This window comes from Anser cygnoides, chromosome 8, assembly GCF_040182565.1.
Source record: "Anser cygnoides isolate HZ-2024a breed goose chromosome 8, Taihu_goose_T2T_genome, whole genome shotgun sequence".
Taxonomy (NCBI): Eukaryota; Metazoa; Chordata; class Aves; order Anseriformes; family Anatidae; genus Anser; species Anser cygnoides.
In genome coordinates, this window is record NC_089880.1 from 5,189,057 (window position 1) to 5,216,387 (window position 27,331).

Below are 27,331 nucleotides of genomic sequence, written 5' to 3' on the forward strand. Positions count from 1 at the left end.
TTTGAGCAAATTTGCTGATGATACTAAACTGGGAGGAGTTGTTGACTCTGTTGAGGGTGGAAAGGCCTTGCAGAGAGATCTGGACAGATTGGAGTGCTGGGCAATCACCAACCACATGAAGTTTAACAAGAGCAAGTGCTGGGTCCTGTGCCTGGGACAGGGCAACCCTGGCTATGCATACAGACTGGGCGACGAGACGCTGGAGAACAGCCCCACAGAGAGGAATCTGGGGGTTTTGGTTGATAGCAAGCTGAATATGAGCCAACAGTGTGCTCTGGCTGCCAGGAGGGCCAACCGTACCCTGTGGTGCATCAAGCGCGGCATTGCTAGTCAGTCAAGGGAGGTGACTGTCCTGCTCTACTCTGCACTGGTGCAGCCTCACGTCGAGTACCGTGTGCAGTTCTGGGCACCACAGTACAAAAAGAATGTGAAACTATTGCGGAGCGTCCAGAGAAGGGCTACAAAGATGGCGAAGGGCCTAGAGGGGAAGATGTATGAGGAGCGGCTGAGGTCACTGGGCCTGTTCAGCTTGGAAAAGAGAAGGCTGAGGGGAGACCTCATCACGGTCTACAACTTCCTCATGAGGGTGAGTGGAGGGGCAGGCACCGACCTATTCTTTTTAGTGACCAGTGACAGGACCTGAGGGAATGGTGTCAAGCTGCGACAAGGGAGGTTCAGGCTGGATATCAGAAGATGTTCTTCACTGATGGTGGTCACGCACTGGAACAGGCTCCCCATGAATGTAGTCACGGCACCAAGCCTGTCGGAGTTTAAGAAGCGTTTGGACTGTGCTCTTAGTCACGATCTGAATTTTTGGGTAGACCTATATGGTGCCAGGAGTTGGACTCGATGACTCTTATGGGTGTCTTCCAACTTGTCATATTCTATGATCCTATGATTTTGTGCATCATCTGTCCACAGGATCAACTGACATAAAGTTGCCCTGAAATAAGGATCATAGAGGCAGCAGCTGAATTATCAAGGAAATAATTTGAGAGTGAAATAAGGCGCAGTTTATTTGCACAACTACAGCAGGTAATGGCATGGAAAATTCCTGGAGCTCAGGTGAGGCATGGGAAATGTCCCCCACGCAGGCAGGTTCTCCTAACAGTGTTGGCTGATCACAGACGGACACCTGGCCGCGTTCACGCCGGTACCGGGGCACAGCTCGCAGCAACCCACGGCCGGCTGCTCTAAGGTACTGCAGGTACCCGCAGGCCTCCCCCTGCGCCTGAGGCGGGCTCACAAGACCGAGCCCCGCTGAGGGAGCCGCCCGCCGCCACATGGCGCCTGAGCCGCGCCAGGGAGGCTCCTCCCCGCCGCTCCTCCCCGCTCTCGCGAGAGCGCCGCGGGCGGTCCCGGCTCTGCCGCGAGTGGCCGCGCCGCGGCTCTCCGGGCCGTGGCTCTCCGGGCCGTGGCTCTCATGGCGGCGCCAGGGTGCGAGGAGGCGCGGGCGGGTGGCTTGGCGCCGGGCGCTGGCCCCTCGCCCACCGGCGTGGCGCGGCGGCGGGGCCGGACGTTGCTGGTGCGGCACCTGCCCGCCGAGCTGACGGCGGCGGAGAAGGAGGAGCTGCTGCGGCACTTCGGGGCGGCGGCCGTGCGCGTCCTGGCTGACCACGGGCGGCTGGTGAGGGCGAGGGGCCCCGGGGTTGGGGGCGGCCAGGGAGGAGCGGGGGGAGCCCCGGGGCCGCGGAGTCTGGGCTTTGAAGCGAGGCCTGCGTCGCTGCTCTGGTTTTTGCCCTGTGAGGGTAAAGGCGGCGGGGAGGCGCGCCTTGGGAGGCGCGGGCAGGCGGTTACGCGGCTGTGTCCCTTCAGCTCTTCTTTGGTGTTTTTATTTGCCACACTGCAGCAATGTAGGTGTATTTATCAGGCCAGGCAGGCTGTTTGCTAGGACCCTGGTACGCTCGCCAGATGAGCGATCTCTGCGGCTCCCATCCCTGCCACGCTTCCGTTTGTAGGGTGTTAAAAATACTGACCTTATTATGATGATTTTCCTGATACGTGCTATTACAACAGTGTTAACGTTCATATTTTCTTTATACTGACTCTTGTATTGGCAAGATGAACAAATGTGTTTAAAACAGATGTAAGTTTAAGGTGAACTTAAGGTTTGATCTAATATGGAAAGTGAAAGTTTGTTTTATACTTAAAAAGCAAGGGAAAGCATTAGGTGGAAACTATCCAGAGCACAACAATAGTTACGACTTCAGTAGCAGGAAAAGCAATGCTTCTAGGAGTTGCTTTGATGAAAGTAATTTATTAAGAGCTGCTGAAATAAACTTCCTCTTTTGAAAAGAAGATAAAACATCTTAAATTGTAAGCGAGTAGATACTGATAAAAATGACTTTTGCTCACTAGAGCAACAGCAACAAAAATACTATTTTCTGGTATTTTTCAGACTGTGGGGTCCCCGTCTTAATTTTTAAACACAGAAAGTGCCTGTCCTACATTCTTAGAAAAACATTCCCTAGTTCTTTGCAGCACAGTGGACCTGGATATCTAGTAACTGGAAGTTTTCTAACCTTTTTGATTTGAATTCAATATGACACTTTTTTTGTTTGCTTTCCAGAAACACACTGCTTTTGCTACCTTTCCCAGTGAAAATGCTGCTGTAAAGGTTTGTATAGAGTTTGTTATTAAATGTTTTAGAAAAGTACTTTTTTGAATTACCAGTTCTGTTGCACAGTGTTGTACATATGATCTAGTACTCAGTCTCAGGAAAAAAGATGCAGAGTAATGTCAAGTATTAGAATTGTATTTCAGCAGATGCCCAAAGGATTTGCAAAAATGAACACTCAAATAGAGTCATGGGAAAGATGGGTTGGAAGGGGCTTCTGAAAGTCATCTTTTGGGTCCAACCCATCACTTACAGCAAGGCAAACTTAAATGAGTTGATGCTGATGGTACCTTATCCAGGCTGCATGTGTGTTTTTATATTAACTATAAAACAAACATAAGTTGCTTGTGTTCTGCACACTCATATGTGTGAGAAAATTCAGACATAGTTAATGTACGCAATTCAAGATTGCCTTGAATGCCAAGCTTCAATAAGAAAAAGAAAAGCAATGCGTTCATGGAGGATATGTAGGCAAAAAAGGTAATACTGATAATGCCTTTTAAATATGACTGGTAAACAGCCCGTGTCCTGAATTTTTCCCTCCTATATTCTAGGTAGTTTTTTTAGGTCATGCTATAAATTAGTATTGAAAAAAGGTACAAAAGACTGTATGAGGTGAACAACAGTGAATTTAGGTTGCTTTGTGTCAGTTGTTAGCAGCCTATCAGGACTTGCAGAAGGCTAGAGCTTCACAGTGTAAAGAGCATATATATATATAAAGAGGTATCTTGATTTTCAAATTCCCAGGTATTACTGGTGGACTACAGCATGTGTGTAGTTCATGAGAGAGGGATTTGTTTCTTGAAATTGTAGAGATTTACTAGACTGTAATAAGTTGTTAAGGCTGCAGTCTCACTACTGTGTTCAGATGGCCTAAGTGTTCTAGCTGTGCAGTGTCATCTTTCTCTGTTCTGCTGGCAAGAAAGAGGCTGCCAAAAGCAGCACTGTGAAGGTGGGAACTACGTGTCTCTACCACTACCTGTGTCTCTAGTAAGACAGGCTTAGCTTTAAAGCAGTTAGGAGTCTGTCCTATGGCTGGGTTGCCAACCAAAGGAAGAACGGTTATGCTTTGAAACAATTCTGACATTTTTCCTTCTCGTTTTCTTTTTTCCATTATAATTACTTGAAGGCTTTGTCAAGACTGCATCAGCTGAAACTTTTAGGTCACACTTTAGTGGTTGAATTCGCAAAGGAACAAGACAGCGCGCAGGTTCTTTGCCAGCCTTTACCCTCAGAGAAATGCAAAAGGTATGTGGATAATAATTCAGTTTCTATGTTTGTGGTCAAGGAAAGGAAGTTCTGTATTCATAACATCTTCATAGTACTGTTAAGTCAAAGGATAAACCGTAGCCTTTTAAAAATGTTATAGAGAGGTTCAGAGCTATTCCTCCCATTAGTATTGTTTCATTCAGTATCATTATGTAATAATTCCCATCCTTATTCTTATAGATTGGTGTCTTTAACCAGTACCTGGTCCTGTGAGTTTTCATTCACAGAGCAAGACTCCCGTCTGCATAAGCTGACCTCTGTGATACACAGGTTCCCTGTGTTTAAAAGAGCCTCTTATACGTCTTTCTTTGTGTCAGGATTATAGTTTTATTTTGTTATTAAACAGTACATACAGTGTTTTCCTCTTGTTTCTTTCTAATCTAATCGAGGGTTAGGCAGAATTGACACCTGCAGGTATGATTGTATAAGGCTATACTATTGTAGCCATTGGCTTCTCAGCTGGGTTGCATGTATCTAGCTCAAAGCATGAGCAGAGCAAACATAAAACTGTCTCAGACTCTCTTCAGATATTTAAAGAATATGTAAATAAATAATAATAATAAAAACCCAACAATGAATCCCAATGCTAGTGTGACTGAGTACTGCAATAGTATACAGGTAAACCTGAAAGCCTAACCATGCAATTTATTTATTTTTTAATTAAGTACTTGACAAGCAATTGAAATCCAAACTATTTAAGTGATAGTGATAAAAGCTATGTGATTATGCCTAGTTAAGATCAACTTTGGGGTTTTGAAAGTTACTCAATCCACTCTAAATATAAACAAGTCAATAATTTAGTATTTTTGATCTTATAGTCTCTGAACAGAGAGTAACATTATCTTTTTTTCTTGTGAGTAGATTTAAGTGAGAAGTGTTTAAACATAGAAGACTCACTTAAATCTGCGTGGGTATTTGTTCTTGTGGGCCTTAAAAGTCTGGCTACCATAGTTGATCTGGTAATGCTGTTGATAAAAAAAAAAAATACTGCACTAATCTGTTTCTTGTGTTTTTGAATTTTTGAAATGAAACATTCATATTTTATGGAAGGCAGTTAACTTTTGTCCTGTTTTAGTTAACGTTAAATTATTTTTTTAGTTCAGAAGAGCTGGTGAAAGAGGAAGAGAAGAAAGAACCAAACTGTCTTAAAATAGACAATGGAATTGCACCCAGCCATGGGTTTGTACTTTCTTTATTTTTCTGTTATGGTTTATGTTGAAATAAATGTTAAACACAGTTGAACAAGAGACTGTAGTAGTCTTGTTTTATAGTACGCTGCTGTTTTACATGCAGAGATGTAGGAATTTTCATAAAGATGAAATTCATAGATTGTCAGGTTTAGAACCCTCACAGTTGAGTAGTGACAGGTGCTTTGAGACATGAAGCTCTGGATTACATAAAAACCTGCTAGCGCAGTTTGTCTCTTTCTCAGGAGGAGTTTAAGGGGTGGCTGGGCTGTCCAAATGTTAATAGCAGAATGCTTTTGACTTTTTTTTTTTGACACTTTGTGTTCTTTGTTTTTGCATACATGAAGAGTAAATTTGTTTGTGGGCTGGTAAATCCAGCACTTGGAACTTTGGGTTTACAGTGTTTGAAGATGTTGATTGTTTCCTGTGCTTGTTAGGCTTCGTCCATGTGTTGATAGATTTATTTTACCCAAGCCCAGTAAGTCTGTCATGCGTTAGGGGACTGACTACTCCTTGATGGTAAAGATTTAATGTAAGTGGCCCAACCAGCCAAAATGATATGTATCACTGTTCTAGGGGAAATGGTAATATTTTGGTGACGTTTCAGGTGTAATGAATAGTTAAATCTCGAGTTAATTACTAATTGTTATCAGTTATTTTGTGGTACTGGAGGTAAGATTCTTTGTTTTTATTCTTTTTCCTCAGTCTCACCTTTCCCATCAATTCTTGCCTCAAGTATCTGTATCCACCACCTTCAAGTACAATTCTAGCAAATATAGCAAATGCCTTGGCAAGTGTGCCCAAATTTTATGTCCAGGTAAGTAAAAACAGGCAAAAAAAAAAGTATGAAAACAAAAACATCTCGTTTTCCCCTTCTTAATTATCCACAGAAATAGTTTTTGTCGTGGTAAATGCAAGTTGGTTTCTTGTGATAGTGTTAACCAGTTTTAATTCTTTGCCATGTTGAGATAGTAAGTTACTTCAGATCAATGAAGTCTTAATTCACTGACACTAAAGACTTAACTGGATGTGATCATCCTAATTAGATTTGACTTGAGCACTTCTAATTTCAAACTGAGAAGAGGATTTACGTACTACTTTGATAAGCCTTTTTAGGCCGTTGCTTGCATTTATCATTAGTGTTGCACCTCAAGTTCAGGTTTTCTTATTTTTTAGTAAGATATGTAGTTGTGCTCTTAGTAAAACTATGCTGATTTACACCTACCAGAAGCTATCAGCTGTGATATCTAGCAAGGAACTCATACTTAATTCCCTAATGAAAATATTACTTATCTTGAATTATTTCAGGTACTTCATCTTATGAATAAAATGAATCTTCCTCCACCTTTCGGACCAATTACTGCTCGCCCTCCCATGGTAACTTGTTTAATACACATTTTAAGTAGTGTAAAAAGGCTTCATAGTATAAAATATAAGCATCATGGGAAGAGATCTAAAGTTCAAACTTCTAAAAGTTGAAGTGTCTAGCAAATATCAAATACGGCTGCATTTCATTGGGTAAGCTGGGTATGTTAGTCTTTTAAATAAACCTTTTTAGTTATACTCAAATACACATGTATGACAGTAGTACTGGAGTATTTCAAATCACCGAGTTTAAAGACAGGGAGGTAGTAGCATCATATTAAAGATGCATTGCTAGAAAATTGCTAGCCTATTGCCTTAAAAAGATAGTTACATTCTTTTATCTGTGTGTTTCTTAGCAGTTCTAATTAGATTCGGATTGTTAATGAGATTGTATAGAGCTTTTTGATTTGATTTGCTGTCTCTGGGATGTTTTTTGAAAGAGGTGGGGTAAGGGCAACTGGCAGAGGCTTAGAGGGAGCTGTTCCTGTAGAAGTCTAAAGGGAAATAAAACTACTGTCTCTGTGGTTTTAGTTCTCCTAAACTACCCTGATAGTGTAGTTTAACTGATTGTCAGTAGAAGATTGAGCAAGTGAGGACTTAATGTAGTCGTTGGTGTTACTGCCTTTGGGTATCATGAAGCTGTGCTTCACTAGATTTTGTGGTTTGTCTTAACAGCTTGTTCTTAATAACAAAGGTATGGATCTGGGTTGTATAGAAAACTAAAAATTATCAAATTAATTCATACTGATGTTTCAGAGGGAAAAAAAAACACAACTTTGCCTGGTATTGGGCTGGGTTAAGCTCTGTGAATTTAGCAGTCATGCAAAAATGAGTAGTAAGGTGAGAAGTCAGTCCTTAGAATATGTAGCACAGTTTCTAAAGGGTGCACATATTTTAAGGCTTATGTACAACAGTGCTTTATGGAATTGATGGTACATAAAAGTAGTTGTTAACTGTAGTATGATTGTTGAAGGTGGGACTGGAGGTGATTTTGTACATAGACAATTTGTTACAATATGAGGTTTCCGTAATCTTAATGGGAAAACAGATTCCTTTCTATTTCTATGAGCAGTGAGAATTTCATGAAATGCTGTAACTTTCATAGTTGGTGGAAACAAAGTTCAGTGCAGAACCTGAGGTGGTTTGGGAAGTTAAGGCTCCTTGTGTATGCTTTGGCCATACTCCTCTCAGAAAAGTCCTTCTAAACAAGTGCAAAATAAAAACCCATGGATGTCATTTCTACTTTTATGTTTAACTCTTCAAATTAAAATTATAAAAATATTCACTGTTGCATCTCAGAGAGCAGCAAACTTTTTTTCTTTATAGTGTGGAAGTTTTCATTACTAAAGTAGTTTATCAAAATACTGTCTAGGTCCCTGCAAATGTACTTTAAAAAGTTGTTTCTAGCCATCTTGTAATTTACTGCTTTGATCCTTTTTATTATGCACAAGGAAAACAAGATAGTCACTTTTTTAAATAAAAATTTTGCCTAAAGATTTTTTCCTTTCTCCCCATATTTAGTATGAAGAGTATTTACCAGTGCCTGTGCCACCTCCCCCAATCCCACCTCTGCCTCCTGAAGAGCCTCCTCTGCCTGAAGAGGAAGAAGAGCAAGTATCTAGTGAGGATGAATCAGAATATGAAAGTGATAACGAGGAGGAAAAAGAGAGGTGTGCGTTTTAGTCATTTGCAGGCTTTTGTGTGTTTTTTTTAAGTGGTGTTTTTACTTGTATAGATCTCAGTTCTGCCAGTGGTGAAATCTGTGAACATTTTCAAGGAAGCTCCAGAGCAACTTGAAAACAGGAGGACAATGCTGTTCTGAACCACAGTAAGACAAAACATGGTCATGTGGTGTACAAATTACCATGTTTCTTTGTACAAATAAGAAAAACAAAACTCATCATGAAGAGAGAATGCAAGTATAAGGAAGTAATAATTGATATGCTTTCTGGTTTCTTCAGTTCTACGCATTTTTAGTGAGTTAACTACTCAGCTTCAATTGTTTGTGCACTCTGACTTCCAAAATGTTCTTTGTATATCAGTGTGTATTGCTATAAGTAATAATAATGTGTGTGCTCAGGATTCTCTTACAGCTTTAGAGCTGAATTGGTGTAAATCAGAACTGTTTTTTAAGTTTTGTAGTAATAGTAAATGAAGAAACAATCTTCTTTTCCTGCCATTTAAACTGACATGAAAAGTAAATGAGGAAGTAACTAGCTATATGCAGAAAATACATGCAATTGGAAAAAACAGAAGGTCCTGTTATGTGAAAATAGCATTATAACAAAGGTTCAGCTTGGAGTTTTTTTGTATTTTTACTGCTTTGATGTCCAACATAAATGTATACTTTGGGAAGAAAGGGATGTCACTGAATTTGATTGTTCCCTTATGTGATACTCCTTTACTCCAGGTATATCAAATTACTGTTTGTTATAGTTTTAGTGTGGTTTAGATCTTAAAGCAGCTTGACAAATAACTTGTGTTCTGAAAAGTTGCATTTCCAGGGTTTTAAGGAAGGGAGAGGGGTTATATATGTGCATACACATTCTCAAACCATGCTTCTTTTTTTTCCTTTATCATAGAATGACCAAATTGATGGAATTAGCAACCCTTCAGCCTAAAAGACCAATAAACACAAAGAGGCGTGGTGTTAGAAAAAAGCAAAGAATTAAAGATCTACTCAATGTTCCAGTGTGTGCTCCCCACAGGTTTGTATTATTTCTGTGGTGCTTCCTCTTTTTAAGAAAACGATTCTTACTAAATGTCTTTCTCTGCATTCTGTTTGCTTTAGTGTTGTTTTGATAAAAGTGTTCTTCACTGGTATGTAATTAGTCCAAACTGTCATGTAGTTTGAACTAAAGTCTGCTCAACAACTTCAGTGTGTAATGCTTGCCTAGTTGAAGCTCTTTATCCTGCTATCAAACTAACAAGAATCCCTTTTTCATTTAAAAAAAAAAGTCATATCACAGTGTTGACAGAAGTGATCTGGATTTATTGCCTGGGGTAACTCTCTTAAAAAATAACAAAAACTGCTTTGGCCTAAGTCATTTTCATTTTTGAAATTGCAATACTCTGAAACAGTAGATACTGGTGAAGTATTTCTATCCAGTGATGATCTATTGAGAATGCATTTTTTTTCAACAGCCTTCCTCTTCCTCCTTGTGCTTTGGTATATTTTTGAAAAAATTGGTATATTTTTACACTACGTGAGAGCAGCAGCCATGACAGTTATTTTTCTTATTGAGGTTCCATACAGCTTTTTGGGAAGTGTCTGCATATATTGTAATGTGGTATGTTTTTTTAATGTTGTTGTTGTTTTCAGTGCTAGTCAAACCTAATGTATTTGCAGTGTTTTAATTAAATTGAATTGTATTAAATGAAATTTATGAAATGAAGAACTTGTTTTTTTGTGGTAAACAATAGGATGAACTCTGTCTGGAATAAATCTTATTGATTATGCATTTGTCAGTCACTGAATCTTTAATTAATGGTTTTTGTTTTAAACAGTAATTTGCACCCTACGCTGTCACCTTCAGATGTCTTTGAGCAGCCACAGCATGTAGGTCATAAAAAAATTGAGTTCCATATTACTACTGACATCCCATCTGTTCTTCAGATAAACTCGGGAAGAGAAGAAAAAAGTGGTAAGAGTGTATACTTCAAATTTATTTAATATTAACTTGATGTGGTTTCAGTGAAAAAGCTGTTAGGAAAAGAAAAAAAAACTGTTTTCCAGAGAAAGCTGTTAGAAGTTCACCATGTTTATTTATGGTGAACTGCTCTTTTATAAAAATTTAGGTTACTTCTAGCAAATATGGTACAAATGCGTTCACACTATTATATAGTGTAATTGAATAGATCAAGCTAATTTTAGATTTTCCTTTTCCAGCTCTTAGACTAGTATACATGTGTTTGCCAGCTTCTTCTCTGTGACACAGTGATAATCTGCTATAACGTTTTTGGGCCTTGCTAACAGTGAGGTGTGATGGTTTCTGGAAGGGTTGTGGTCAGTCTGTTTTTCAGTATTTTACAATAATATACATTTTTTTTTTTTTAATGAAAATTAAGTAAACCGTTCATACAGGCTTGAACAGTGGGCCTACTTTTAATTTAACTGGCATGTGCTGCAGCTCTTCTTGGTAATACAGTTGATTTCATTGAACTATATAGATCAAACATATTTGTCAAGCCAGGAAATAAGACACCTTTCCTTAAGGATGTGTTCGTATTTAGTTACAAAGTCAACTATGTTCAAATGTTACTAAAAGGAATATACTTTTTTTTGTTTGCTGTTGTTCCTCTTGTGAATAGTTACACGAGCCACTTATTTAATGTGTTCAAATTATAGACTTTTGTGCTGCTACGGAAGAAATCAATAACACAGGATTTGGAAGGATTTTCCCAGCTCCTAGCTCAAATGATAAAATGGAAACTGAAGAAGAAGATGAGGAAATACCATCAGAGTTTATTTCTAGAAGGGAACTAGAGAAAAACAGGCTTTCTAGAGAAGGTACAATGATGAGAATAAATTATTTAATAGTAGCTCTTTTGCTTTGTTGTAATAAAAAGTTTTAAGTATTTCTTCTTTTAGTTTATTGCATGCAATTTAAAAATTTGTTTTATACTGAGCAAAAATATATAATAATTACATGACCTAAAATATTTAGACTGTCTTTCTGTCTTCTTCAAGAAATGGAAAAATTTTCTGTCTTCAAAAACTATGAGCCAGGTGATCCAAATTGCAGAATATATGTGAAGAATTTAGCTAAACAAGTTCAAGAAAAGGTTGGTAAACAAACAAAATTTGAATATTTATCAAAAAGGCTTTTTAGCAGCTTTCTTCTTATGCCTGTCCTTTAATTGCAGGATCTTAAGTTCATTTTTGGAAGATACGTTGACTTCCAGTCAGAACTGGAACGAAATATGTAAGTGACTTTGATACTTGGTTAAAAGTAAACCTTTTACATTAAGTTTATAATATTGGTGAAAATTATTATTTGAAAACTGGTCATTTTTACTTTTTTTCTACTCTTTCTGCTTCTGTGTTTTTATGGGGGAAAAATGATTCTCATCTGAAAATCTTCCTTCATCAGAAGTACAGAAATAAAAAATATTTTTTGCACAATTTCTGAAGACCTCTTTATTTTGCCTTTATATTTTGCTTACTAAATTTACTGTTTATTGGCTGAGCAATGCAGAATGAATACAGCACAGATAATAGTGTGTATGTGGTCAATTTGCATACCTTGTATTTACTGCAGTTGCACACTAACTTACAATCCTGCAACCTAATGCCACTAGTTTCTCCCAGGCAAAATACCGATGGTCTCCAATGACTTAATTCCTGCATGTAGGCACTGCTTCTATTTTTGCCATTCCTACTTTAAGCATGAGCGTTATATCTGTACTGTGAAATATCAAAGTGTGTTTAAACACAAGTATATCCTAATTCTCAATTTTGCCTCTAGGTTTGATATACGTTTGATGAAAGAAGGCCGTATGAAGGGACAGGCTTTCATTGGACTTCCTAATGAAAAAGCAGCTGCTAAAGCTTTAAAAGAAGCAAACGGATATGTCTTATTCGAAAAACCCATGGTGGTTGTATCTTTTTCTTCAAATATTTACATTATATTCTCTGGAATTTCTGTCAGTCTTTAGTTTTGCCTTTATAGAGGGTTCTGCTTTGTTAGAAATCTATGGCAAGAGAAGATACCTTAAGAAAACCAGACAGCATAACCTACCGTACTATTGTTAATTTTATTATAACTTATATATAGACACCCCTTCTGAAATAGGAAAGTAAGTGTGCTTTACGTAAGACTTAAATTGACTTTTCTGCTCTTTGATCCTGCAAACACAATCAAAAAGATAATTTAGCTTGTATAACCATTGCATTTAAATTAGGTAGGTTTTTCGACTTGTTTAAGCATACATTTGCAGAATTGGGAGGTCAAGTGTGTTTTGTTTTTTTTTTTTTTAGCATAATGTTCAAACTCCTTTTGTCAAGGATTTACATTCACAAATATGTATTCTATTTCAATTATAATGTAAAACCAAGAATATTTAGGAATGCCTGTGTTAGAGTCAGTGCTCTTTATTTAGATTTCTTTTCCAGCTGGAACTGTTAGTTACTTTGCAGGCAACTATTAGTTACCTTTTTTGATTGGATTTTTTTTTTTTGTCTTGAAGTATTAAATCTTTTCCTGTCCCTTTTTTTTTATCCTAAGTGTTTTAAGTCCTAATCTTTGACTAGTATACACTATTTTTACCATATTTAATGCCATAGTAGAACCGAATCACAGAAAAACAAAAGGATGGTTTTTAAACTACCCTTTGCTGAAGTTATGCTCCCATTTTGCTCCTTGATTGACTCCTCTGTTTATCATTGGAACGTGTGGGCCTTAACAGAATCTCAGCAATTTGCTCGTTCAGCTAGACCAAAGCAGGATTCCAATGAAGGGAAAAGAAAAAAATAGAACGCTGCAGAAGGTATGGATTCTCTGCCTAAAAAAAAAAAAAAATAGAAAAAAGTTGTGGTGGTGGTGGTGTTTTGTTTATTTATTTATTTATTTAATGTCTGCTTTGGGAATAGTAATGGTGAAATAGAAATATTCCGTACAAATTTTCTTTTCTTAAATGTGTTCTACTAGAAAAACAGGCTGCAGGATGCATAGTTGTTTTAAGATAAAAGTGTTGCTTTATCAAATTCTGTTTAGAATCCCGGAGATTTGCCAATTCCATAATCTTGAGATCCTAGGGTGGTTGTCAGTTTTTCTGATCCTTAATCAGGGGGCTCGGGACCTGGGGAGAAAAAGTTTTAGAATCTGACCACTTACCTTACAATAATATTCTGAGGTTTTGCCTTTGGAAAGGGTTGCTCCTTCGCCCCCTTCCAGACACACACACACACACGTTGTAAAGGACCTTTGGTAACTTTGGAAAATGAGATCTTAGTAATTTTGCGGCATCCTTCAAGCTTGTCTCATTTGGGAGAGGACAGTTCCTTACAGAGTGCACAGGTGCTGATTTTTGGCATTTCTGTCTAAACAGATGAGAAAGTAACTTCTAGTAGAAAGCAATCGCTTTATTTCCTACCATACAACTTTATTTCTGCTTACTCTTAAGTATTTTCTTTATACTAGAGTAACTCGAGCAAAATCAGCTGTAATTTAACTGTGAGGATTTTCATGGCCCCGAAAATTTTACTGAACGGTCAAATTAGCATTTGAAGTAATGGCTGGAAGACAGAAGCACTCTGTGCTCAGCCTGCACTCTTTGATAGCACCACTAGCTCAAATTTAAAGGGCGTTCATCTGAATTACATATAGTTTGGCATCGCTCTGGTTATCCATCCCTGTATCTTAATACAGTTGAACTTGAAGCTCAGGTTGAGTGCTTCTGAAACATTTTGCTTACTCAAGCATATTTTTTAATCTGGATGTTTTGATTATTATTTTGGAAGAAAAGTGAAGTTTGAAAGCAAAGATGTAAACAACTGATTTTTATTTTTTAAAAACTGTTTTGATTCCCTGGTACTATTGTTATGAGGGTACTATTCCTATTCATAACAGCTACTTCAGTTGTAGGTTTCTTGTTCTGTGAGTTGTCTAAAATGTTTCATCAGATTCCAGTAGAGCTTTTTTACCTCATTTCTAAAGTGCTGTTAGGTCTTACCAGTTCCTATTCTGAGTTACTGTTTTGTGGTTTGCAAAATCTGTATCTTTTATCAAATTAAAGATGACTTTAATTTTACAGGCATTCTTTTGTATTTGTTGTTGAAAGTAGGCAAATGAGCTGTGACTAAATTATTCTGCATTATATTTTCTCTAGTGTGTGATAAGAATAATATTAAGGTTTCTTTAAATGCAAAAAAAAAAAGTATTTTAGCTAGTGGAAAGCCTTAGAAGTAAAGTCTGAATTGTTTTATATAAGGCATTCCATACCTTTCCAGGCAGTTTACTCTGTTAAATTTGATTCTGACTTGACTAAATGTGCTAAATAATACTTGAATTGCTTACAGAAAATAAACAGGTGCTTACTTGGTTATTAATCATGTTGATGATCAACTCTAGATTTTTTTAGAATGAGCGTACATTTATGCAAGACTTACTTGTACATCTGAAAGTCTAGATCGGTTACCTTACTGTCACTGATTTAATATATCGTGGATAGGACTTCTTCCTTGCCTTGCCCATTTATACGTAAAGATCAGAGTGCACCACAGACTAATGCAGATCCCTTGGAATCCTAAAGGTTTAAGCACAGATTATTTCATTTGCTTCCATGCTAATGATGAGGCTGAACCTTATTTATACACAAATGTGTTCTCCTGTCCCTGCTGAAATACTTTGATGGATGCTGCTGATTTGGGATGCAAAATTCCGTGATAAAATTTGAGTCTGTAAGCAAGAAGGACATAAGAATCTCACTTAAAAAATACACATGTATAAATAAATTTATGCAAACATCTGGGAGATGTCAAATTTGATCTGTCCTGCATCTCAGTATCTGTTTTTCTTTTTTTTTGTAAGACTAAATTATCATAAGTTTAAACTTTGATTATATTTGAACAGGAAGAAACTGATTAACTCATGAAATTTATTGCAAATACTTTATTATTTTGCAAATACTTTATTTTCTCTATAAAGTTTTTTTTCACTTGTAGGGAAAATACATATGGTTTGTAAAAGTACTGTGACTCGTTGCTAACTGAAATGTCTTTTTCAAATGGACTGACAAAACCTTCCTTCAGTTGGTATTAGGGGTGGTTGTGTTTTCTGTAGCTAAAATACAGCTTATTGGGATAAGGGTTATATAGAAGAAACCGATGTTGAGAGGTCACCAGCTTCTTTGTAGAGAAGTGACCTGAAAGCCTGCATTGAATGGAAACATGATTGGGTTTTGGACCTGATGGAAAAAGTGAGTCTGTAAAACTAAAAGACTTGAAGGAGAATTAATGAGACAGAACGGTCTGGTATTGTCCTAGTGGTTATCGAAAGATGTGCTTACTTTTGAATATAGAGTTTGTGTTGGTGGACTCATCAGCACTCATTAAATATCATAAGGGATCAAAAGCATATTTTATTAAACGAGGCGTTTTTGTTTATGATAGGTAGCATAAACTTGTGTGTGCAATACTGAGAATCAAGTAAAATTAAACAACATTCTGCTGTTCTTCTTTAGAAACATTCCTGCGTAAATACTGCAATAATACTGTCATGCAGAGTGTATCCTTTCTTGTTGTATCCTTTTTTGTGCAATGTTTCCCATAGCACTCAACTACCTCTTTAAGTTTTCACCTAGAGTAGGTGTGGGGAGGAGTTTATACATTTTAGAATTTGAACTAATCTGGCAATTTTAAAGGCAAAGGGCACTTTTTCAGGGGGGGGAAAAATCAGAGTCGTCTCTGTTGGGTGAATAGATGCAATGAAGCTTCATAATCTTAAAAGGTGGTCTCCACCTTTTGCTTCAAAGGTTAGACAACTTAATTTGTGATAGAATTCCTTAGTTTGTATGGGCTCGGAGTGTTACATTGATGTGTGTGGAGCTGTGCTGAGCTCACATTGAGGATGTCTTGCTTTTCTTTAAATAAATATTGTATGTCACAAAGCCATTCTTACTGTTATTAAAGGGTAGGCAAGTGTCTTAGACCATTTGATTTCTGTTGTCTTGGTATATGAGAAACTGTCTATTGATTTTAGTTTGTACTTTTTCTTTTTTGAGTAGAGGACAAAATCTAATAGTATCTCATAATGAAGTAATAGAGTTTGGCATTGAAATAGTAATCACTACTACTTCGTTTTTATTTTTTCTATGCACTGAGGTAGTGTATAGAACTTAAATTCTATATGAGTTATATAGCACACTGACTTATTTTTCTTGTGGATTTCGTATTATGTTATTGTTTAATTTACTGTAATATAAAATTAATACAGCCTGTATCTATTAAGTCAGATTTTTTTCAGATAACAATTTTAGAATATTAAGCATCTTTCAATTTAGTTGTCAAAAGAAAGCATATCACTACTATTGTCTGGTTGTTCATACTTCTAACATGCCTTTGTGATGTTCCAGGTCCTTTTTGTGTTCCATCTCTTTCAAGTATTACCAAGCTTGGCGAAGAAGCAGTGTAATCAGCGGGACTCTGAACTGTGCGTAGTGCATTTCTAAAGTATTTAATGCAGAGTATAAATTTTCTCATCTTAAAGATTCCAAATGTGTTGAAACCGTCATGAGACTTACCCAGTAAATGTATGTACGTTTGCTTTCGAAATCTCTAATAAATTATTTCCTTTCTCTTAATTTTGCATTTGTTTGTGGGGTTTGGGAATGGGAAGAAGGAAGACTTTTTTTTTTTTTTGAAAAGGTAGAGAATCCAGTTGTAATTAATTGTACAACTTGTTCTAGATGATTCACAATGTGTTCATAGGCATGAGGGCGAATGTTCTCTTTGTAAAGTCTGATGTTCAGTTGTTGGTGGTTCAGGGCATAAAAGGTAAGTACATCTCAGGCTGATCTCATTTTAGTGTAAACCTTATCAAACTGGACTGGTGCACTGGCATGAATTCATTCTGTGTAACTAGCTATTTTGATTTTTCCTTAATAATTCATTGTTTATTCACATTTTGAAAGATGCTACTAGTGCGACTGAAGTCGTTGAAACAAGCACAACAGTTCAAACACTGTTAAACCAGCATAGGTGCCCTGATGAGCCATGTTTATAATAAAAATCAATGTTGTGAAGGGCACAAAGTAAGATTTGCTGCATACTGAGAAGGCTAGTGCAGCTTTCCAAAATCACATGGGAAACGTTGCAATGACACTCGTCAAGAAGGTCCATTAGATTTAAAGATAAAATTATTCTATAAAATATGGATTCACAACTGATGGTGTGATAACGTGCTAGTGTAAAGATGTTTTGTCTTATCCCAGTTGCAGACAGCCTAAATTGATTGCTGGACCAAAAATTATTTTATCATAGCTGTTTTTCTGTATGATCTCGATTAACAGATACTCAAAAATGCCTTTACTTGAATTCTTCTCAGCTTATTGCTGCATTCCTGTGTGGTGGCTATACGTGTTTGTTAGTTTCTTACCTGTTTTTGGAGTAGTAGGCCAGGAAAAATAAAACTACATCTCTATATGTGAGTGTCACAGGACAACAGCGTTCTTTGCATGTTGGATGATAGAATGTCAACAGCCTGTTTCATGGATTTTATAACTACACCTACTGATTATCTGTGTAGTTAAACCTGAGTGGCATGCAAGCAATCTACGCAAGAGGAAGAGGGAAATGCTACTTGCTGTGTAGGCAAGGCACAATATTGGTACCAATTAATCTTATCTGTTGATGAACCACAGGTGGGAAAGCTGGTGACCTCTTACATTCTCTGTCATGTCAGATGTGTTCTTTGCCAGGCGCTACCCCTGGCCAGCCAGCAAGAGTTGACCCCAGTTGGCATTGGGGCACGCTCTAGGATTGCAGCTCCCTGCCCGTGGGATGATGTGAGGTGTGTCAGTCACATCAGTGCCCCAGAACAAAGCGAGGCACGTTTCAGATGCTTCATAAATCTGATACTCTTGATGTCCTCCTGAGGAGGCTGCTGTTTGGATTGTCACGGGGCTGAGCTCAGGTCCCTTGGTGTAAGCGGGTTATGTGAGCGTGCTCTGCCAGCACTGGGGAGCGTCTGCCACGTCTGAGACCTTCAGCAGGGTTTACGCTGTTAAGAGGAGAGAAAAAAGGGGCTTCAAATAAAATAAAAGTTGATTTTTCTGTGGCCTTCCCCTGACAAACAAAGCTAAGCAGGGTTCCTGGGGGCATTACGCCATTAAGTACTGGCACGGGCGAGGCCTCGCAGGGGCGGTGCGGCCCGAAGCCTCCGTGCGGTTTCCTTCACGGTGAGGTCGGCGGGGCCCGGCCTGGTGGGCGGTGCCGAGCCGTGCCGAGCCGAGCCGAGCCGTGCCGGGGGGAGAGCCACCAGCCCGGTCCCGGCCGCGGCCCCTGCGTGTGCTCCGGGGCCGGCTCTGCGCTGCCCGCTTGCTTCTCGGCCTGCTCCAGGAGCTCCAATGAAGCCCAAAACGCGCCGTTTTCTCACAGCACGAAGCAAACCCCGCGCCACACGGCCCAGGAATAAATAAGCAGTTACGGCGGAATACTTAGTGAGAGGCTGCGCGGAGCAGAGCTTCTGGCTGGAGGCGAGAGGAGGACAGCCTGGAAGCCCACGCTTGGTATCGATAGGATATTCTAAAAATGCTGAACAAACTGCGCTTAGGCTGTGGACATTAGTGTTCATACCAATCTGTAATTCATGTAAGTGTAACATTGCAATAGCTTTTGTAATGTTTTCATAGGCTTGTTTTAAGCTGTATAAAGATTGTGGCTGCTCTTGGACTGTAATTCTGTAAGAAATTTTAGATACTGATAAATTATAACTTTGGATTGTGTCATATGAGTTTTTTTTATTAAATAGATGACTCCAGGCATGAAAGCAGGCATGAAAGATAGTGATTAATTTAGTAATGCATGCTCTTTTGCCGCCTTTTTTTTTTTTCCTTGTAAGAAAAAAATACTATTATTAGCACTTGTGGTATTTTATAAATACCAGCAGAGTTTTGTACCACTGACTTTTAACCCGGTAGAAAACAAGTTGGCAGGCCACGGTAGAGTTGTTCAGGAGCAACAATCCCCTCCCATTTTCTCCGACTTGCGTCAGGTGCATCTCTGCCTGGCTCTCTCTTCCTCCCAAGGGGAATGCAGACCTCTTCCTTTTTTTTTTCTTTTTTCTTCCACATTTTAAAAGCGTTTTGAGGCTAGAACCTTCAGAGTCTGATGGGGCTTTCAACACCTCCATTCCCATGTCGTTGCTTGTCTTGACACCAGAACTAACCCTAAACCTTATTCCAAAGAAACCAGATGCTATATTCAGTCTCCTCCTCAAGCACTAGGCCCTGAGCTATTTGGGTCAAAATACATTCCTACTGCTTTGTGTAATTTAGTTGTTGCTTTCTCAATTTTATTATTTACTTTAAGAAAACAAGGACATGGATCTGCTTCCGTACCAGTAAAATTCTATGGCTATCATTGATTATAACATAAGCACACAACAGGAAAATGTTGCATTAAACATTCAGTGGTTCAGGTTTGGGGTTGTTATGGTCGCTTCTATATTTGAGGAATCCTCAAGATTTGTGTTTGTGTTTGAATGGTGGACATCATGTCTATCATGACCTCCAAAATACCTGAATTTTCTTGGCAATTCTTGATAAGGAACATACGACTTTTCAAAGTCCTTTTCAAAATATGCACAAGTCATAGTAATGGAGTGTGAAAAAAAGATGCCTTGCAAGGATAAATAGCAACAGAGTATTATACATTAAAATGAAAAACAAAACATCAATTTCAGTCTATATAAACCACTCAATCCTTTGGTATTTGTGATTAGTTTTGTTTTTATACTAATAAAAATGCTACTTTGCACACTAGAGACAGCCTATATTAAACATCTGATTTTTATTTTAGAAAAATTAAGTTATCATTAGTACATGAAGTTGATGTGGCTTAGATAAAACTAATTCTCAAACAAAATGATAATCAAGTGAAGTTAAATAAATACGATGCCAGAGATTAACATTTAAAAGTAAATGCCTGTTTTGTAACGTGTACTTTACCCTCTTGCAGGAGAAGAGATAAGCAGTAAGAAGAGCACAACTGATCACAGAGCACACCATGGGTATCTGTTTTCTTCTGTTAATTGTAGGGGTTTGCTGGGCACAGTACAACCCCAACACTCAGGCTGGGAGGACATCTATTGTACATCTCTTTGAATGGCGCTGGGCCGATATTGCTCTTGAGTGTGAACGCTATTTAGGTCCTAATGGATTTGGAGGAGTTCAGGTATGTCTGTTCCTATCAGTAGGTAGTAAAATTGCTTCATAGATGGTAATTTGTTTTTCAAATGAAAACGTTCAATTTACCAAAGGACAGGTACTGAAAAAGAAAAATAGAAATTGGTAGTGCAAGTAGTAAATGCTGGCAAATATATTCCTCAGCCATCATCATGTTAGAGTGAATTTATTTCATCACTCCAAAGCACGTTTTGCTCTATATGCTATTATGTTTAAATGAATTAGAGTTGCTTATCACTGGCTAAATCTTTTTTTTTTTATACTGCTGTGAATAACCTAAACTTATCAGCTTGATATTTAAATCAAGAGAAGTGCTTAAGAACTAGATAAACATAAAATTAAACTATGACTAAGAAAAATGAGCTCTCAAGAAAAGTACCAAAGTGCTGAAGATTTCAAATAAATAAACTAGAAGGCTACTAATTCTGTTCACCCAAGCTGGCAAGCTTCTCTCTGCATGTCAGAGTGTCCGAGTATGCCATTAAAAGACCCAGCTTTGCATCATTTCAGACTCTTTGATCTGTGAGGCATGCAGTCCAAAAGATGATTAGGAAATTATGTCCATGGACCTAATTTTTATAGTATGCTTCTAACTGCTGAACATCTGCGCCTAAGTCTTTTAATTGCAGGTCACTACAGTTTAAGAACAGGATACTGGGGGTCTGTATGGGTTAGGTATTGTGAGTTGCTTCCATTAAAGGGACCTTATTTTATATTTTCATGTTCTTTTTCTAACAATACTGAGCAAACATAAATAAACCCTTATTGGTATCCTGTTACCAAGAGACACCATCTTATTCACAGATCTCACCTCCAAATGAAAATGTTATTGTTGCTGACCCCTGGCAACCGTGGTGGGAAAGATACCAGCCAGTCAGCTACAAGCTCTGCACACGATCTGGAAATGAAACTGAATTTAGAGACATGGTGACCAGATGCAACAGTGTTGGAGTAAGTGCTTAGAAAACCTTGTGGTGTTTGTAGCGCTAGGATATAGACATCAGCTAATTTAGAAGGGAAGACAAGGTAGCATTGGAGTAAAGATGTTTTTCTTCTATCTGTCGAGTTGTGTGTTGTACCACAACTGCCATATGTTAATAAAAAGAAGTATCTTAAATGAAATGTTGGGGGAAGCAAGCAAGCAGAAATAGGAGGATATGGCAGGAGGTAAGAGAAAGAGAACATTATTCAGTTAGTAGCGCTATGGAAAGTAACCTTCTTCAACTGAAATGTGAGCGTTATTCTCTAGGTACATATTTATGTGGATGCGGTAATCAACCATATGTGCGGAGGTAGTGCTGGTGCTGGCAACCATTCTACTTGTGGAAGCTATTTCAATGCAAAGACTGAAGACTTTCCAGCTGTGCCATATTCTGCCTGGGACTTTAATGATGGTAAATGTAAATCTGAAAGTGGAGACATTGAGAATTACCATGATGCATCTCAGGTAAACCTAAAACTATAAACGCATTTTTTTATGTCCATCTGTTTCAGGGCTGTTATTTCTTTGCTCCCCTTTACTGTCAGACATTATATAGAAAATAAAACTCATGGAAAACTATCCTAATTGATAATAGAGGTTAGCGTTACTATCATGAATTCCACTTCTTTATCTAGAGCAAAGGGATAGCTCTACTTGAGCTAATGGCTCACCTTTAGATTTAAGTAATGTGCTTAGGTATTTTATAAGGACAGTTTTAAAGATCATTAAATCTATTTAGGGATTCTTATTTGTGTTTTCTATGCTTTAAAAAAATATGAATTATTACTTACCCCTTGCTATAATTTGGAAGCTTTCTTTGGTCTCAGTTTCAGAAGAGAGAGATTAGTATTTACTAAAGAAAAACAGTAAGGCTAAAATATCAAAAACCAACGTTCTTTTCAGAGATTTCCCTTGCTACCTTGTGTACCTCCCTTGACCTCCTTGTGTGCAGATAAGGGGAGTCTGTGTGTTCCTCTGTATCTGATTATATGGTCAGGACTTTAAAACTACTACAGAACTGAAATTATTTTATAAAGATAAATACCTGTTTTGCTTGAGCAATGTCTTACGCCTTTCAAATGTATTTAATCTTGCCTTAACCTAAGTTTAGGGGAGAGGAGTTTTAGGGAAATGGCAGAAGAGGGGGAGACATAAATGTCTCTGGAATCTTGAGCAGCTCTAAAGAGTCATCTCTATTGCAGGTTCTTTAGTACAGGTTGCAACATAGGCTGATGTACCTTGCTGTTTCCACGCAGATGTGTGCATAGCCGTGGAAACCCAACATAAGATTTATTAAACATATATTGAGTATACTGAAACACTTTTCTAAAATACTCTTTTTGTGAAAATCCATGACCATCATTTTGTATTTACGAGAAACTAAGGTAAAAAAAGAGACAGAAGATAAGAGTTTAATGTTTAGTAAGACTATAGAACTCGATATATTTTAAAGATTTTGAAATATCATTTCCAGAAATCTTACCTGCATCACAAAAGAAATAAGTGTACTTGAAATAATAATAAATCTGCACGTTAATACACTGGACTAAAAGTAACGTATGATATTTTTGCCTTATACTTGCATTAAAAAGCTGATTATAGATTTAATATATGGCTCTCTGGTACATTCCTTCGTCACTTGCATCTGTGTATGCTGGGCAAACGTAGGCTTTGTAATGCTCCTTCTATGTAGAGGACTGTCCATGATGTCAGTCTGGATGACTGTCCAAGGTGTAAGATATGCATGGTGAATGATGAACAGTGAAGGTTTCCTTTTGTCATTGTAACACAGAGAAATTCAAAGAAACATGCAGAACATTAGATTTGGGTTGCGAGGTGAAAAATGTTTCATTTCGGAATTTTAATATAGGTCCGAAACTGCCGTTTGGTTAATCTTCTTGATCTGGCCCTGGAGAAGGACTATGTGCGCTCCAAAGTTGCGGAGTACCTGAACTACCTCATTGATATTGGCGTAGCAGGGTTCCGGATTGATGCTGCCAAGCATATGTGGCCAGAGGATGTGAAGGCAATTTTAGACAAGCTGAAAGATCTAAATACTAAGTGGTTTTCTCCAGGAGCTAAGCCTTTCATTTATCAGGAGGTAATCTCTATTTTCTTAATTGTAGTTTGCATACATATTTTTTTGCAGACAGAGTGTAGACTCAGTCCTGCACCTAAAGCAGTGCTTTGCTTGAGCTGGGCCTTAGCAACTTTCAATCTTGATCTATAGAAGGCGATGTCAAGATTTAATAACCATAATTTGAAATATTTAATCTGCCTGCAGAAGGTCATTGACATGAAAAGTGCCTCAATTGTTTTGCACCTTCTGGAGCTAATTAACCTGGAAATCTTATTGAGATGTAATTTACTACATTGAATTAAATATAAAAATTCTGACAATCTCAAAAAGATAAGATTTCAGTCTCAGAATTTTAAATTATGAGTACATAAATTGCAACAGAGTATTATAAATGGTGATTACATCTGAAATGGCAACTGATTGCATAATGGTCTGAAACTGTTTTCCCATGGCAGAGACAGTGTTAATTTCAAATTCCCAATTTGTGTATGATATTTGAGAAAGAAACCCGAGTAAGAAAACCAAAAAACAGATTCCGGTCAGCAAAAGCTAAAGTTTCCAGATACATTATATTAAAAATGTGTTACAAAAAGATCTAAGGCAAATAGATAGTTGTCCTTTACCTACATCATTAAAACAAGTAATGAGGTTGTCCATGTGCTAGAAGCAGAGGTACAGGTGCTTACATTTTCGATAAAGCTCTTACTACCCAAGCTATAATTATGCAGTAGTAATCAGACACAGTAAATAGATTGAGGATGGAGATAGAAAAAAAGGTAAGAGTGAGGTAGAGATAAAATGAACAAAATAGCAATCAATGCAATTTAAAAAAAAAATAAAATATATAATATCCTTAGCAAAAGTAGCAACTCTTCCTTGACCCTTTCTGTTCTAATTGTAAGGAATGTTCATTAATGTACTAGGTAATTGACTTGGGCGGCGAGCCGATCACAGGCAGTCAGTACTTTGGAAATGGCCGAGTGACCGAATTCAAATACGGTGCAAAACTGGGGACAGTGATCCGCAAGTGGAATGGAGAAAAGATGTCCTACTTAAAGTAAGGGTGACCATCCTGCAGCTTGCCTAGGATACGCTGGATGTGCAGCTTGGCGGGGTAGATTCAAGTCTTTGTGTTTTTGGCCAGGAACTGGGGAGAAGGCTGGGGCTTTGCGCCTTCTGACAGAGCCCTGGTCTTTGTGGATAACCATGACAACCAACGGGGGCACGGGGCTGGTGGAGCTTCCATTCTAACCTTCTGGGACGCCAGGTAAGGAATGCTGGGTTGTCTGGGTGATGCCTCTTCCTCTTGCTGATTTATTTGTCTGTTTGTTCCCCGGCACGCTTTCTCTTGCCACGTCTCATTATGCTTTTGGCCCATCAGGCTTTATAAAATGGCCGTTGGTTTCATGTTGGCTCATCCGTATGGGTTCACACGTGTGATGTCAAGTTATCGTTGGACAAGAAATTTTGTAAACGGGCAGGTAAGTTTGTAACGCTGAAGATTCACGTTTGCTGAACTTCTCAAGTGATTTCTCTGACCCGTGTTGGATCGGGTGGGTGGAAATTAGATGCGTCATCCTTCCTGCTTTTTGCTCTGCGTTTTCCAGTAAGAACTTTCAAATGTCTCTTTTCAATGAAAGGATGCCAACGACTGGATCGGACCACCTAGCAACTTGGATGGATCAACAAAATCTGTTACAATCAATGCGGACACCACCTGTGGCAACGGCTGGGTTTGTGAACATCGCTGGCGGCAAATAAAGTAGGAGACTCTGGAGCAAAACGCAGTAAAAGCAGTGACTTTTGCATCATGAGCCTCTTGGCTGTGGAGCTCTTGCAACTCCAGTGACAGCCATTCCTTGCATTTTCAGGAACATGGTTATCTTCCGTAACGTGGTAGACGGCCAGCCTTTCTCAAACTGGTGGGACAACGGCAGCAATCAAGTAGCTTTTGGCCGTGGCAATAAAGGCTTCATCGTCTTTAATAACGACGACTGGTAAGTCGGTGGGAGAGACCGTATCCCCGAGGAGAAGCATAGCTCCCCAACCGGAACGCTGAAAGGGCTCAGGTGTTGGGAAGTGGGATGTCCTTGAGCTAGAGCACAGTCAGGTGAATAGAGACTATCGAAAGCAAGGCTAAGGTGTCTGAGTGGAGTGTCTGAAGATGTACAGATTGTCCGTTAGCATCTTGAGCGTCCCATTCCTGCGGTCTCCCTCACGAATCATGTCATCTCCAGTACACCCACATATGAGTTCACATTAGAAGAGGCTGAGGCTGTGGACAGAGCAGTGCCCAAGGACGTAAGCCGTAGGAGCTGAAGTTTTGGTAGTTCTCAGGAGAGGAGGCACTCTCTCATTTCCCTCATCCAAACTTGCCAATCCAATCTAAGCCAGTACAAGCCAGTTCAACCCTAATGGATTGAACGATCATCACAATTAGGATTACCTTTAGCAGCACGTGTCCTGTTGTGAAGCTCTTTTATGCTTTGATTTTGTCCTGTCCTTTTCTTCCAATGAGAACAACTCCTACAGCCTGAGCTAGATTCGCGCAGTGGCACCCCAGTTCTGGAGGGCCAAAAGAGAGCGCAGGGAGAGAAGCAGGGTCAGGCTCAGAACTCCCTTGCATTACATTGCCCTTCGAAGTCTTGCAATAGCATCAGCTTCAGAATTCCTTTACCCAGTTTGAAATACCTGTTTTGAAATCAACGGAGAAGCAGCGTTCACTGATTTTCACACAGGTACATGAATACCAATTTGCAAACTGGTCTGCCTGCTGGTACCTACTGTGATGTTATTTCTGGACAAAAGGAGGGCAACAAATGTACTGGAAAGCAGGTGTATGTTTCCGGGGATGGAATGGCTAACTTCCAGATCAGTAACAGTGACGAAGATCCATTTGTTGCAATTCACGTTGATGCCAGGTTATAACTTCAATCAGAATTTGTTTCTCTCCTGTCGGTCTGTACGTATGCTGTTTCCCCCATTTGCGATTCCCTGGTGTTCAAGAATGAGTGATTCTCCATACCCAGTGAATAATAAACGGCAATCAAACTGAAGAGTGATGTCTTTTCTCCTAACGAACGGGATCGTAGTAGCATTATCACATCATAACCAGGGGCAATACCATGGGTAGCTCTTAAGGCTACCGAGAGAGCACTGCATTTCCCAGATCACAAAAACACAGAAGAAAATAAAAAATAAGACAAAAGAAGCCAGCACCTGAGGAAGTTAAAATGCTCTATTTCCAAGGCTGATAGGTGCACGCATAGCCGTAACCCGGAGCAGGCACATTGTGGCGGGCAGCTGCAAGCAGTGCCTCTGCTTGCTGGCAGTAGGTCCCTTCTCTGGGGCAAAGCCAACGTGGAGCCCAGGTCAGCAGATGAAGCTGGGCTGTGCCAATCCATTACTCCAGCCTTTGACATCATTCAAGCCAGTGAGTGGCGTGGTTCACACTCAGTTTATGTCGTTTAGCAAACAAAAGCTCAGTTCTCCCACAGTTATCCCCAGTGGTTTGCTGCAAACTATTATCCATGCTGGCTGTTCCAAAGGTAAATGTGGAATGCATGTCTTTCTCAGGCACACTCAACTTGGAATTTGTGAACCAGTCTGAAGGCACAAATCATATTTGTATGTGTTTATATAATATTTAATTCCAGTGGTAAGTGTAGAGCTGGTCTTCAATTTCTACATCACATAAAATAAATGCTACAGTCCAACATGAGGGCAAATTTGGTTTCAGACATGATCACAAGCAAAGAGATATCCATCTGACAGATGATGGATGCCAAGTTGGGGGGATGTGTCTATCTGCCAGAGGGTAGGAAGGCCCTGCAGCAGGACCTGGACAGGTTGGCTTGACGGGCAGAGGCCAATGGGATAACGTTCAACATAGCTAAGTGCTGGGTCCTGCACTTTGGCCACAACAA

At 38.9% G+C, this 27,331-nt stretch overlaps 2 protein-coding genes across 4 annotated transcripts; both read left to right on the forward strand.

The window, feature by feature from the left end:
• Nucleotides 1-1,345: 1,345 nt before the first annotated feature.
• RNPC3 (RNA binding region (RNP1, RRM) containing 3) lies at nucleotides 1,346-16,740 on the forward strand. 2 transcript variants are annotated; one of them, XM_048067128.2, is made up of 15 exons: nucleotides 1,346-1,627; nucleotides 2,570-2,617; nucleotides 3,747-3,865; nucleotides 4,985-5,065; nucleotides 5,779-5,890; nucleotides 6,382-6,450; nucleotides 7,960-8,108; nucleotides 9,021-9,146; nucleotides 9,946-10,082; nucleotides 10,787-10,948; nucleotides 11,129-11,223; nucleotides 11,305-11,363; nucleotides 11,907-12,039; nucleotides 12,855-12,927; nucleotides 15,622-16,740. In XM_048067128.2, the coding sequence occupies exons 1-14, from the start codon at nucleotides 1,424-1,426 to the stop codon at nucleotides 12,912-12,914; spliced, it is 1,554 nt and encodes a 517-aa protein (XP_047923085.2). In that variant the 5' UTR covers nucleotides 1,346-1,423; the 3' UTR covers nucleotides 12,915-12,927; nucleotides 15,622-16,740. The 2 variants fall into 2 exon arrangements, with proteins under 2 accessions (XP_047923085.2, XP_047923086.2); XM_048067129.2 differs by having other exon boundaries at nucleotides 16,513-16,740.
• LOC106039386 (pancreatic alpha-amylase) lies at nucleotides 16,451-26,461 on the forward strand. 2 transcript variants are annotated; one of them, XM_067001204.1, is made up of 11 exons: nucleotides 16,451-16,589; nucleotides 20,117-20,332; nucleotides 21,148-21,294; nucleotides 21,593-21,790; nucleotides 23,196-23,426; nucleotides 24,329-24,462; nucleotides 24,550-24,672; nucleotides 24,787-24,886; nucleotides 25,046-25,167; nucleotides 25,277-25,402; nucleotides 26,144-26,461. In XM_067001204.1, exons 2-11 carry the CDS (start codon nucleotides 20,165-20,167, stop codon nucleotides 26,331-26,333), a joined length of 1,539 nt encoding a protein of 512 aa, XP_066857305.1. In that variant the 5' UTR covers nucleotides 16,451-16,589; nucleotides 20,117-20,164; the 3' UTR covers nucleotides 26,334-26,461. The 2 variants fall into 2 exon arrangements, with proteins under 2 accessions (XP_066857305.1, XP_066857304.1); XM_067001203.1 differs by lacking the exon at nucleotides 16,451-16,589 and adding an exon at nucleotides 16,920-18,748.
• Nucleotides 26,462-27,331: the final 870 nt, after the last annotated feature.